This window comes from Berghia stephanieae, chromosome 7 (genome assembly GCF_034508935.2).
Source record: "Berghia stephanieae isolate SIO BIC M18660-M18661 chromosome 7, UCSD_Bste_1.3, whole genome shotgun sequence".
NCBI classification, from domain to species: domain Eukaryota; kingdom Metazoa; phylum Mollusca; class Gastropoda; order Nudibranchia; family Aeolidiidae; genus Berghia; species Berghia stephanieae.
Genome location: NC_088366.1, coordinates 14,286,085 through 14,299,047, shown reverse-complemented (window position 1 = coordinate 14,299,047; position 12,963 = coordinate 14,286,085). Strand labels below are relative to the sequence as shown.

The window sequence follows — 12,963 nt, the reverse complement described above, 5'->3', positions numbered from 1 at the left end:
GGAATGGGGATACCCCTCTCATGCGCATAATGAACGGTGCCCCCGTTTCGAGCCGAAATAAGTCCCGGCAACCCTTGTACGCAGAATCCCTGACTACGGACAGAGCTGCACATACGAGATGGAAGTCGGTTTGGACGAATTCAATCCCTCGTGGGGGCGGGGACCTACACTCCTCTAAGCTTGGTGAGAAGTTGCCAGGCTTTGATACCAGTAAGAGGAGACACTGGGTAGCTGCGAATCGGCTTCGGTCGAGGAGCTGCCTAACGGCCGGTGCGTTACATCAGTGGGGTCTAACTTCCTGTCCTTTATGTCCACGCTGTGGACAAGAACCCGAAACGGCAGAGCATCTAGTCGAAAGGTGTGTTGTGACGATGCTACCAGGCGGGTTCGCGACGGTGCACGAATGCGGACCGGACTTTGCTGATTGGGTCGATCGTCATAACATAATAGTGTGAACCATAAGAAGCTGCCGCCTTTGGTTCGAATCCCACTCCGGGCGTCGCAAAGTTGATTCATTGAAAAGGTTCTTTTCTAACATTTGTCTCATCGAACCCAAGTATAAAGTGAGTGAGTGACTGGTAACAGTATTGTCTCTTTGAAAAATAAATGCCTTAAGGGTGTCATGTCTTGTCCAACATGTTAAGTGTTGCTTTTGATTTGGGACCAATTGTAAAGCGATTTGAGCATTCTCAATGGATATTGCAATTTGCAAAAGCTGAAGTTTTTCAATTTATTTTGTTTGTTTGTTGTTTTTTTTTCCCTTTTCTTTTGTTTTTTTTGTTTTTTTGTTTTGTTTTATTTGATTTTTTGTTTTATTTAATGTTGTTTTTAAGGTTTTTGTTTGTTTTTCTTTTTGCTGTATTTTCAAAGATTTATTTTTGTTTTGTTTTTTGGGGGGCGGGGGGGGGGGGGGGTGTTTTTTTGTTTTTCTGTTTAATTTTGGATTGTTGTATTTGTTTGGGTTTTTTTTTTGTTTTTGTTTTTTTCGTTGTTTTTTTTTTTAGGAGGGGGGGGGGGGGGTGGGCTGTTACTTTATTTTTCTTTAACCGCTCGAGGCTATGTGCACATAGGCTTAAAGAATGCGAGAAAGAAAGGAGGAAAAAATACCAAGGCAGAAAATTGACATGACCTTGATTATTCTTGGGGTTTTAGGTCGTTTGCGACCGTTTTATGTCATTTCAGCCCCTGTGAAAAGGAAGAAGATGGGATAGTCAGAAAATTAATTTGCATTTAAAAGCATACAAGAACAAAGGGGAGAAGTTCAAATAGGGAACAAAAATAAATATGAACATTTATATAGCGCATTTCAACTGATTTACATGATCAATGCGAATCAGTTTTATTTATTACCCAGTAGGCCACATGGCACCATATTTCAATTTCATACAGTACCCGTTGTCTGTTGGGCGTCTTTTTTTTTTTTACCTAACACTTACAATATCCGTCAGATACTCATTTCACACCTGAGTCGAATTGGGCAATGTGTGTTATGTGCCTTGCCCAAGGAAACAAGGTCGGGACTAGAATTTCTCACGACCTGGGCAGTGATCATACTTGACATCGCTTGACCATTAAAACAAGACGAGACACCTTATCTCTGAGCCACCGATTCCAAGAGCAAGATATCAATTTGCTTATTTGAGAGATTGAGAATTTAGAGGAATGCAAATTAATGTTTACAAAATATTATGTTCGAAACCAAAAAAAAAATATTAAAAAAAAAATAAAAAAATTTAAATAACAAAATTTTCTTTTTCTCCATTCCTATGGGTTTTATGGGGCTTTTCGCAACAACAAAAATAGAAATAGGACAGAGAGAGAGAGAGAGAGAGAGAGAGAGAGAGAGAGAGAGAGAGAGAGAGAGAGAGAGAGAGAGAGAGAGAGAGAGAGAGAGAGAGAGAGAGATGTTTTTTTAAGGGTTCTACGGCGCTTGCAACACATTTAGGTTATATCAGCGCCAGTAAAAAGGAAGAAAATGGGATAGTTTGACATCATTGTCTATATCATGATGTGGTCCATTAGATTCAAGTCAGGACTGGTTGAAGACCACCTAATCTTTAGAAATAAATCAAATATATGATTTCAGCGTCGTATTGAAAATTATGTAACATTGTTAAAAGGAAAACTTATTTCCAGAAGCTATCCAATAGGCCATTTCGTTTTCAATTAGGCGGGGTAAATTTCTACGCTCGTCAACAAAAAACTACTAAAAACAAGACACAAGTTTGAAAAACTTTCAATGTCGTAATTTTTATACGACTTTGGTATAACCGGAATAGTTTCTTCACCAATCATAGATTTTTAATCAAACTAAGCAAGTATTAACTCATGGAATTGACTTGCTACTTGAAAATTTTCGAGGGTTTCTGATTTCTTCGTATTGAAACAGCGTCACAATTTTTTCCTTTTTTTTTTCTCGCACTCTAAATATTTAAAACAAAAATTTAACAGTAAATAATAGAGAGAGTATTTACACGGGAAATAAGTAATAGAGAGATGATTTACAAGGGAAAAAAATCATCTCCCAAAACTATATACATTTGACTGTTTCCCTTCCAGCCAGGGTAGGACAGAACCAAGTAATCTCATTCCAAGACAAAGACAAAAACCATGTTGGAAAACATAGGGGGACAGAAGATACAGTATGTACCTCACTGCCCACTATGGGAGGCAGGAACCCCTCCCAGGAAGTTACTGTATTCCACTCCAAAGCAAAGACTGAAAGCAAGCCAGAAATAATTAATTGTTTTTTGGTTTTAAGGGTTTTACGGCGCTTACAACACATTAAGGTCATATCAGCGCCAGTAAAAAGGAAGAAAATGGGATAGCACAAAGTTCTAGAATTACAATTAAAACACCCAAGAACAAGCAAGACAAAGGGGAATTGGTTCAAATAGGAAATAGAAGTAGATTCCAAGAGCAAACTATCAGTGTACTTCGTTTGAGATCACTAAATGTCTCATCCAGACACAAGCATAGGTCTCCGCCAAGAGGAACACACTCAATTGTTTACGAATCATACATATGTATAAGGAAAAATAATACAGTCCATAACAGAGAGATGATTTACAAGCAAAAAAATACCATCTCCCAAAACTAACTACACATTTGACTGTTTTCCTCTCAGCCAGGGTATCCGGCCAGGGCCAGGACAAAACCAAGTAATCTGATTCCAAGACAAAGACAGAAAGTAAGTTGTATTTATTTTATTTAGTTTTAAGGGTTTACGGCGCTTGCAACACATTAAGGTCATATCAGCGCCAGTAAAAAGGAAGAAAATGGGATAGTAAAAAGTTCTAGAATTACAATTAAAGCATTCAAGAATTTTTGTTTGTTTGTTTGTTTGTTGCTTTAGGTCTCTTCCAACACAATTGAGGTTATATGAGAGACCGCTGAAACAAAAAAACAAGCAATCCAACAAAAATAGTACAAATGTCAATCAAAAGCATAACCTAAAGATATCATAAGCTAAATTATAAATAACCAAGAACAAACAGGCAGAGGATTTACAGGAAAAAAAATATCCCCTGTCAAAAATACAATCACAAACCAAAGAAGCAGGATAGGCTAGTAAAGAGAAGAAGAAACGACATCACTATCGGATCGTACACCAAGCATTCAAGAATAAGGCAGACAAAGGAGAATTGGTTGAAATAGGGAACAGATGTAGATTCCAAGAGCACACTATCAGTGTACTTAGTTTAATATCACCTAAAGTCTCATCCAGACACAAGCACGGGTCCCTACCAAGAGGAACGCACTCAAATGTTTACAAATATATAATACATAAACAAAACATAATACAGTGCATAACAGAGAGATGATTTACAAGGGAAAAAAAATATCATCTCCCAAAACTAACTATACATTTGAGTATTTCCCTCCCAGCCAGGGTATCCGGACAGGGCCAGGACAAAACTAAGTAATCTCATTCCAAGACACAGACAGAAAGCAAGTTGGAAAACAGACATAGGGGGATAGAAGACACAACAAGTACCTCCCTGCCCACTATGGGAGGTCAGGAACCCCACCCAGAAAGCAAGTTGGAAAACAGATATAGGAGGGGGACAGATGACACAGTATGTACCTCCCTGCCCACTATGGGAAATCAGGAACCCCACCCAGGCCAGCAAGAATGACCTCTCCGCCCAGCATATAGGAGGTCAAAAGACCCCCATCCCAACCACTTGTTCAAATTCAATAAAATGTAAACACCGCTGACTGCATGGAACATTTATTACACTAAATTCATGAACATGAAATGAGTTGACATACAAGAAATGTATACATACAATAATGGTATAACAATTAATATCATTATGTACAACAAAATTTTATCCAAAAAACAAAAAACAAATGCGATATGACAAAAGAATGGTCTTAGTCTTAATACAATGAAAAGTTAAAATACAATAACACCACTCTTTTTTTCTATACAATAGAGAACAATAAAACTAGATACATACATAACTGAAATATTTATTACAACTCGACCTTGTTAAGCCTAAATCAATGGCTTACGACTATAAAAATAAAAATAAAAATAAAACCAAACGTAATAAAAATATTTTACACAAATCGCGGATACCAAAATTTGTAAAAGAATCAGAAATATCTTTTTATGATTTTTTATCTTTCTAAATTAAATTCAGACAACGTTTTAAGTCAGTAAAGTAAAAGAGACAAGAAAGTAAAATAAATCTGAAACGGACATGATGAAATACATCAACGGTGATGACCGAATTTGTGACGCTGAACTACCACGATGGATCAATGATTTTTGTTTTTACAAAGAAAAAAAAATGTGTGGGGAAAATGTCAATTTTAATTACATAAGAAACGATTCAATTATTTGTCATTAAGAAGAAAAAAGTCTGTACAAGGAATCAAGTGACCCAATTGACAACAAACATGGTAATTCATTTTTATCATCTTTCCATACAAAAATAGTTATTGTTTTGACATTATTATTTGATAGCAAGATATCATCATCATCATCATTATATAAATAGGATTCGTCATTGCTTCAGTTAACACCCTGAGATTTGATTACAATTCAATGACAAAAAAAGAAACAACTGATTTCACTTCTTCTTTTGTTTTGTGTATTTTAAAATGTATACAATTTAATGAGTAAGGATAACAATTTTGCACATCTTATTTCTAAGCTTTCCAATAAATTAACTCAAAACAGAGCATTGCATCACCGAAAAAAAAAAAAAATGATATTGGTATTAACTCACTCCACAAACAACCAAGTGACAACATTAGGTAGTGGGCACTGATGTGAGTTAAAATATCTGACAAGGTGTCTATGAAACAGTACCGGAGAAAGCAGAAAGAAAATACAAGAAAAAAAAATCATCCCCAAAAAACCAGTCCGCTTCGACAGCCCCCGTCACGACAGGCTGGTTCTTTTGAATAATTTTCTATTGTATTTTATCTTTCTGCTTTGTCTGGCTCTGTTTCACGGACGACCTTGTCAGATTTTTAAACTTACTCCTATTGACACAACAAATGTTGAACGCAATAATTCATACTTTTAAACATTCACATTCTTTCTGTTCTGTTTAAAGGAAAACAGGATGGGATAAAAAAAAAAAAGTGATAGGGGTATAAGGTTTGCCACTTCCTTAGTAGAATTATTTGGACTACATGGTCAATTCCCAAGGACCAAGAATTACTATTATTATTTAAAAAAAAGATTTTTTTTTTAGGGGGAGGGGGGGGGGGGGGGGGGGGCAAACCTCCATAATCGTCTCGAAAGAATGCAAACAACTTTAAAAACACAACTGGTGTGAATTGAGATTACATCAATCATCATTGATATACTGGCTTGTCGGTTTATGTTATGCCCTTTTATTTATTATGTTCAAAGCTTTCAAAAAGCTCTCTCTCAGTTTCAGGAAAATGACATTCCTATTCAGCAATTGTAAATTTCGCAAGAAATGAAAAATAAAAAAGAAAAAAAAAAAAAGAGAAAAATAAACAATCAATTACATTATTCATAGTAATAATTACAACACTTACGACAATTAACTAGACACCATTCACTACACCGAAGAAAAAAAAAAGAAAAAAAAGGACGTGTCTGAACACTGAAGAAGATACCATGTCAATTCTTCATATACGATATATAATTCTGTCTATAATCGCCACCTTTGACAAGCAGCAAATTGTATTATATCACTTTTTCTGTCAGAAAGCAGCAGCAGCAGCACGTGAAAGACAGACTTTTCTATATATTTTCAAACTAATCGCTTGGTATTTCTTAAATTTTTACAAATGATTTATTTATTTAATTACTTATCTATTCATTTTCCAGTTGTACTGATTAAAAAGAAATTTACAATTCAGTCACTGGAAAAATAAATTCAAAATTATTTCACAACCTTCAAAATTCTCATTTATTCATATAGAATTGAATCAACACCAAAAAGTTTTTGAATTTAGAATAACGATTCAATTTTGATCAGTAAGGACAGTCTTATAAGTACAGTATATAGCAAATGACAACTAGTTTGTTCGACACACATAGGAAACTTCTGATGCATAATGGGTAACAAAAAAGGACTGTCTTCAGATGTGGTTAAAAGTATGGAACAAGCACTACATAGAAAATGATGAGATAAAAGGGAAAAGGAAAGTGCCAGATGAAAACAGAGAAAAAAAAAAACATCGGAAGCTGTACCCAGGATTTGCCACTGCCTCAAGTGGCTAAGCACTTGTGCATTACCTCACTAATATCTCATCTCTCTCTCTAGGCCAGGCAAAGGATGCCACAAGAGTTAGGTCCTGGCATCGTGATGTTTCAATTCTCTTTTAATCTGACACTTCTCTATTATTTCTCAACATTTGCTACAGGTAAAATATTTATCTTGGTTTTTAAAAATATTTTTTGCTTTATTTTTCCATTTCCATCTCACAAAACATTCTCTACCTTTTCATTTTCTTTGCATACAGCAGGGGGAAAAAAAAGTCACTCTCTTATGCTGTTACAGACAACGATTACAGTGAAATATAAGTAATAATAAATACAAAAAAAAAGGGGGAAAAAAAAAAGAAAGAAAAAACCCCCCAACAAAACAGGATATTTGGTTGTCATATCTTCTCCACTGAGACAATAGCATTTATAAATTTTATGAATTTGTCCTAAACTTACAATACAACGACTTGAAAGTTGACAATGAAAATTCAAGACAGAAAAAAAAAATAATTGAACACACCACACAATCTTACGCCGGACATGACAGAAAGAACTTGTGGGAATGGAAGAGCAATACAGAAAAGCAGTGGTCATAATAATAATAATAATAATATTTTAACAAAAGACAGCATTTCACCATAATATTATTATATATGGAAGTGACTGAATCTACGACATCATCACATTCAAAAGAATACAATCGTAATAGTCATAAAACAGGTGGTAACAAACGTGGTACGTGTGTATGTGTTGTGTATATGAGTCCGCACATGCATGTGTGTGTAGTGACAAATAAGACGTCCCGCTTCCCCTCCACCCCATTGTAATTGTATGCACTAATAACAACTTTTGAATTTTCTTTTTTTTAGCCTCCTCTTAAACACCAAATAGCCCGACATTATGTGGTAGTACTTTCTAAAATTGAGAGGTAAGAACATCAAAAGATCTGTAAACAGTGAAAACCAGTCAAACCAAAATTTGCTAAACCAAAAACCAGATCAAAAATGGTCATTTTTTTTGTTTTGTTTTTGTTTTTAAGGGTTTTACGGCGCTTGCAACACATTCAGGTTATATCAGCGCCAGTAAAAAGGAAGAAAATGGGATAGTAAAAAGTTCTAGAATTACAATTAAAGCACCCAAGAAAAAGTAAGACAAAGGGGAACTGAGAACAAATAGGGATCAGATGTAGATTCCAAGAGCATACCACCAATGTACTTAGTTTGAAATCACCTACAAGTCTCATCCAGGCACAAGCACAAAATCCAACAAAGAGGAATACACTCAAATGCTTACATTATACATTCAAAATAAAAATAATAATACATAACAGAGAGATGATTTACAAGGAAAAAAATATCATCTCCCAAAACAATAACTATGCATTTGACTGTTTCCCTCCCAGCTAGGACTCCGGCCAGAGCCAGGACAAAACCAAGTAATCCCATTCCAAGACAAAGACAGAAAGCATGTTGGAAAACAGATATAAGGGGATAGAAGACCCAGTATGTACCTCCCTGCCCGCTATGAGTCACCTCCACACACCCATTAATAAAACCCATAAAACTCTTTCCAATATAACTTTTACACTGCCTGCCTAAAATCGAAAATAAAGATGTTTGCATTTGTTTTACATCGTATACTGAATTTGTTCATAACTGAAGACCATTGACAACCAATACAGACCCAGACACACCCCTCCCCCACACATACACATGAAACAAACACCAAATTTTTTTGTATATTTTAAAAAGATATATCTGAATTTTGACTATAAAATGTTTATCAACCTTGTTGCCTTTTAATCATTATAATAGAATTGATGAGTGGTTTAATTTGGAATTTGGTCAAAAATAATATTGTAAACATTCCCTCATCCATAAATATCTGAGAAAAAAATTTCAAATGGCCTAACTTGACCCTCCCCCCCCCCCCCCCCCCCCCCCCCCCCCCCCCTAAAGTTACTACATATACCGATTCATTCTGTGTAGGTGGCAGGTAACACCATTCCAACCCAAAATGATATCTTTTCATTTTAACATTCAAGAAGCAACTTAATAGTTACATGAACAAAAATGCTTGTTATAAATTAGATCTTAGCCTGGTTTCTTATGATCTTTTGGCGACAATGCTTAAATCAAAGTACGTTTTCACCAAAATAGAAAATTTGACCCCACTTCACTTGTTTAACTGGTTTCTACTGTAACCTCAACTTGTATCAACACATAAATGGGGAGGGGGGGGGGGGGGGGATAGCAATCAAATCATCAAAGTATGTGGTACTGTAAAAGGAAACCACTTTAACCTCATTGTTTAATAAAACTCTATAATTGCATAAGAGATGTAAACAAACATTTCAGTCATAAAAATTTGCTCAGACTTGAAATGGAAAGCTTAATATAGACTAGCAAATCAATTGTATCTACAGAAGCTAACGTTGCTGGGGATGTTGGGGCGGTTGGGGGAAAGGGGGGTTGGATTGTGTGCGGATATTTTGTTATTTTAAGGACAAAAACAAACAAAAAAAAAATCATCATGACATATCTTCCACAAAAAAAAAAAATGAATGTAGCCACACTATTTTGTGCTCTCATTTCCAAACACATCACCTAGTTTGTGTACAATAACAAAAAGCTGCTCTTCCCATTGCATAATCTTCTTCTTTAGATAAAAAATAATGACAAAATAATCATTTTCCTCTTGGCAGTACAAAAATACAAATTTTAAAAACTACAGGGCCAAACTTTGAGTAACAAATAATATAGCATTTATGTTGGAAAAACCTTATTTCATATGGATGATCATGAGAGAACATTATCAGATATTAAGAATGAGAATATTTGTTGACAGTGTAAATGAGTTGCAAACAGCTGTACACTAAAACTTCCCCTATCAATACAGTAATACAATTCGAAAAGTTTCTTACTAAATCCAGGATTTGAGAATGGGCAAATGGTTGGTCCACAGTCCTGTTCCAGATAAAGTTATACTGTGACAAGAGGTATATACTTGGAAATTAGAAGATAATTAAGATAATCTAAGACAAAATTGTAACCCTTCTCTTCCATTGTCAATTAATAGCAAGTTAACCCAAGACAAATGGAAAGTATTCAGGACAAGCGGGCTAGCCCAAAAAAACTCAATTATTCACATTTTATTTTTTTGTGAATGTTTCATGCTAAACCTTTCAATCTTTAAAAAAAAAAATGAATGGTCTATAAATAGTTCTCATATAGTAAATTTTAAAAAAAAATCATGTCCCAGTAACTTAAAATTATCATGAGTGTTTAAGCTGAATGGCAACCCAGGATGACTAGTTAGGTAACAAAAACCCTGATAAATCTTCTGGGGTGGGCGGATCTTTCAACAAGGAGATCAAATAATAATAATAATAATAATAATAATAATAATAATAATAATAATAATAATAATAATAATAATAATAATAATAATAATAACAAACTATAATAATACCAACAATAATAACAACAACGATCATCAACATCAATATAAAATCAAATTGGAAATGAACTGATTGGTCTTAGTGGGTAGGTAGGTATTTGCAATGTGACAATGTAGTGTAGCCTCTCTATCATGGAGGTGTGAATGGGTGTATGAGAACTACTGTGACTTGCAGTTGCAGTTTGAAAAAACTGTAAACCATAAATAAGTTTCCGACAGAGAAAGAGAGAGAGGTGGGAAAGACAAGTGTTGGAATCAATAAGACATGCCTATCTAAAGAAAAAAAAAAAAAAAAAAAATCGTGATAATTTGAAGTCTTCGGCATTTACGTAAATTGCGTTTACTTCTAATTCATTTTGTATTAAAAGATTTCTGAATAACTGAGAAAATTTTGATCGATATCAAATAGTATGCGAGAAATAAAGGAAGGGGAGGGGGCAGGTTGATCATCTACCTTTGATTGAATCTCAACAATCCAGTTTGAAAATTGTCTGTTTCTAAAATTAAGTCTCCTGGGATAACATGGGACTATAATGACGATTTCCAGGCTTGTGTGCGAAATATCAAGCAAACATTGTTTTGTTTGTTTTTTCAAATTGGTATATTTAAGTACATTCATCAATAATAAAAAATTAGGTCCTACACTTGTATCCTATTAAATTTTATCACCTCTTCTCACTACATCTCCTCCCGAGCTCTGGTAAAAAATAAAAAAATAATTTTTCCCAAATAATTCCGTCAGTATCCAATCAAAGTGAGCAAAATTCCAAGAAAATATTAATTTACACATTCAATCTTTTTCTTTTGATTCCTCTTCGGCAGGAGGATCAACACTGCTTCCCTCTGCTTCCCCGTCCTTTTCTTTTGGCGAAGACGATTCTTGTTCTTTAATACTATTGCTTTCTTCATTTGATGTAGTTGTCGTGTTAGATTCTGCAGATGGTTTGGTAGTCGTGGTGGTGGTGGTGGTAGTGCTACTATTGTTATCATTGCTGCCATCTGAAGATGAAGATTTTTTGTCTTTGTCTTTGGGGTTATCAATTTTCATCACCCTGTCTTTGAGAGAGTCTAATATTTTATTCAGCTTGAGAGAGCCCATGATTTTGTTTTTGTTGGGAACTTTAAGACTGGAAGAGGTCGAAGGTAAAGCCGATGATGATGAATTTGAACCTGCTTTGGAGGAGGTTAATGATGATGATGACGATAAAGCAGATGATGACGATGATAATTGTGATGAAGAAGAATCGGATGGCTTTGATTTTGTTTTTGGTTTAGATTTCATAGACAAGTCTGTAGCTTCTTCCTGATTGGTTCTTGACGATGAATGAGAGGAGGCATGTCGGTCGTGCCGGCTACTACTGCTATGGTCGTGGCTGCGTGAGGAATGTCTTCTGACGGAGAGATCTTGTACCTGTGATGATGGGGAAACTGGTGAAGATGACGATGATGGTCTTGATCTTTTGACTGATAAATCTTCTATACCCTGTGACGTTGATAAGGATGAGGACGATGACGACGATGATTTAGATGCAGATTGAGGTAGTTCTGATTTAGGATTTGTACTGTGGTGGTGATGATGATGATGGTGCTGCTGAGATCTATGGTGGTGGTGATGGGAGTCATGGTGATGCTTTCGCTTTTTGTCAATGGATTGATGATGATGTGAGGAGGATGAAGAAGATGACTGATGCTGCTGGTGGTGTTTGGATGATGACGACGAAGAGGACTGTTGTTGTTGTTCCTCTTCCATATCTCCATTCAGAGTGGTGGGGATAAGACCTGGTGGCAACATACCAGCCAGGGATGTGGGTAGTGAAAAATTGGGTAATGTGCCCGATGCAGCAGCTGCAGCAGCCAGGAGAGCTGGGTTGTACATCATGGGATTGAAATAGAAGGAAGGGAAAGATGGGTGTGGGGAGTCTGAACTAGCCGAGGATCCTGCTTCGCTGCGTTTACTTTCACTTTTACCACCCTCATTGTCATGTTTACTAGAGCTACTACTACCGCCGTCTTCACCATCATTTTCCTCTTCTTTCTCTCTGCCTTCTTTGGAGGAAGAACCACCACCTCCACCAGCCAGTTCCATGGCTGCCTTAAGCTCTTTCTCTTTCAACTCTTTCTCTCGTTCTTTTAGCTCTTCTTCCATTGCTTTAGCCAAGTGTGGTGGGAATCCGGCCAGGCCGTGCATTCCCAGCCCCTGCAAACCTTGGAGACCCAATAGAGGATTAGCTAGGCCAGGCAGGCCTGGTATTCCACCAAAAGGTAATCCCATCGCCAAGTTTGGAAATTTACCCATCAGACCTCCGGGGAAGCCTGCGGCTGACAGGGCAGCCATGGAAACTCCTGGGAATCCTGGAATGTCTCCACTGGATGAAAGGAGGTTCTGGGCCTGCAACAAGCTGGCTGGATCCCTTGGTTTGCGTCCTCTGCCAGATGGCTTCAAAATACGGTGGTCCATGGACTTGGGCAGCACTCCCTATGGAATAAAAATAAAACAAAATGATAGAAAAAAAAATAAAATAAAATAATTTCAATGATTTCATCCTATTCTGATTACATCAAAAGGAAATAATTTTCTAACCCTGAATACTCAATTGTGAAATAAATATTACAAATTTACAAATCTAGAGACAATTTTAATTATCCATTACATACACATCAATTGCATACACACCCATTACATACACATCAATTGCATACACACCCATTACATACACATCAATTGCATACACACCCATTACATACACATCAATTGCATACACACCCATTACATACACATCACTTGCATACACACCCAT

At 36.0% G+C, this 12,963-nt stretch overlaps 1 protein-coding gene across 8 annotated transcripts in view; it reads right to left on the bottom strand.

Moving 5' to 3' along the window:
* Window positions 1–10,254: 10,254 nt before the first annotated feature.
* LOC144976745 (uncharacterized) overlaps window positions 10,255–12,963 on the bottom strand; it is a 74,687-nt gene continuing 71,978 nt past the window's right edge. For all 8 annotated transcript variants that reach the window (XM_078921131.1, XM_078921132.1, XM_078921138.1 and 5 more), the window contains one exon: window positions 10,255–12,641. In XM_078921131.1, the coding sequence (XP_078777257.1) occupies window positions 10,956–12,641 (1,686 nt within the window). In that variant the 3' untranslated portion in view covers window positions 10,255–10,955. The remainder of the gene's footprint in view (window positions 12,642–12,963) is intronic.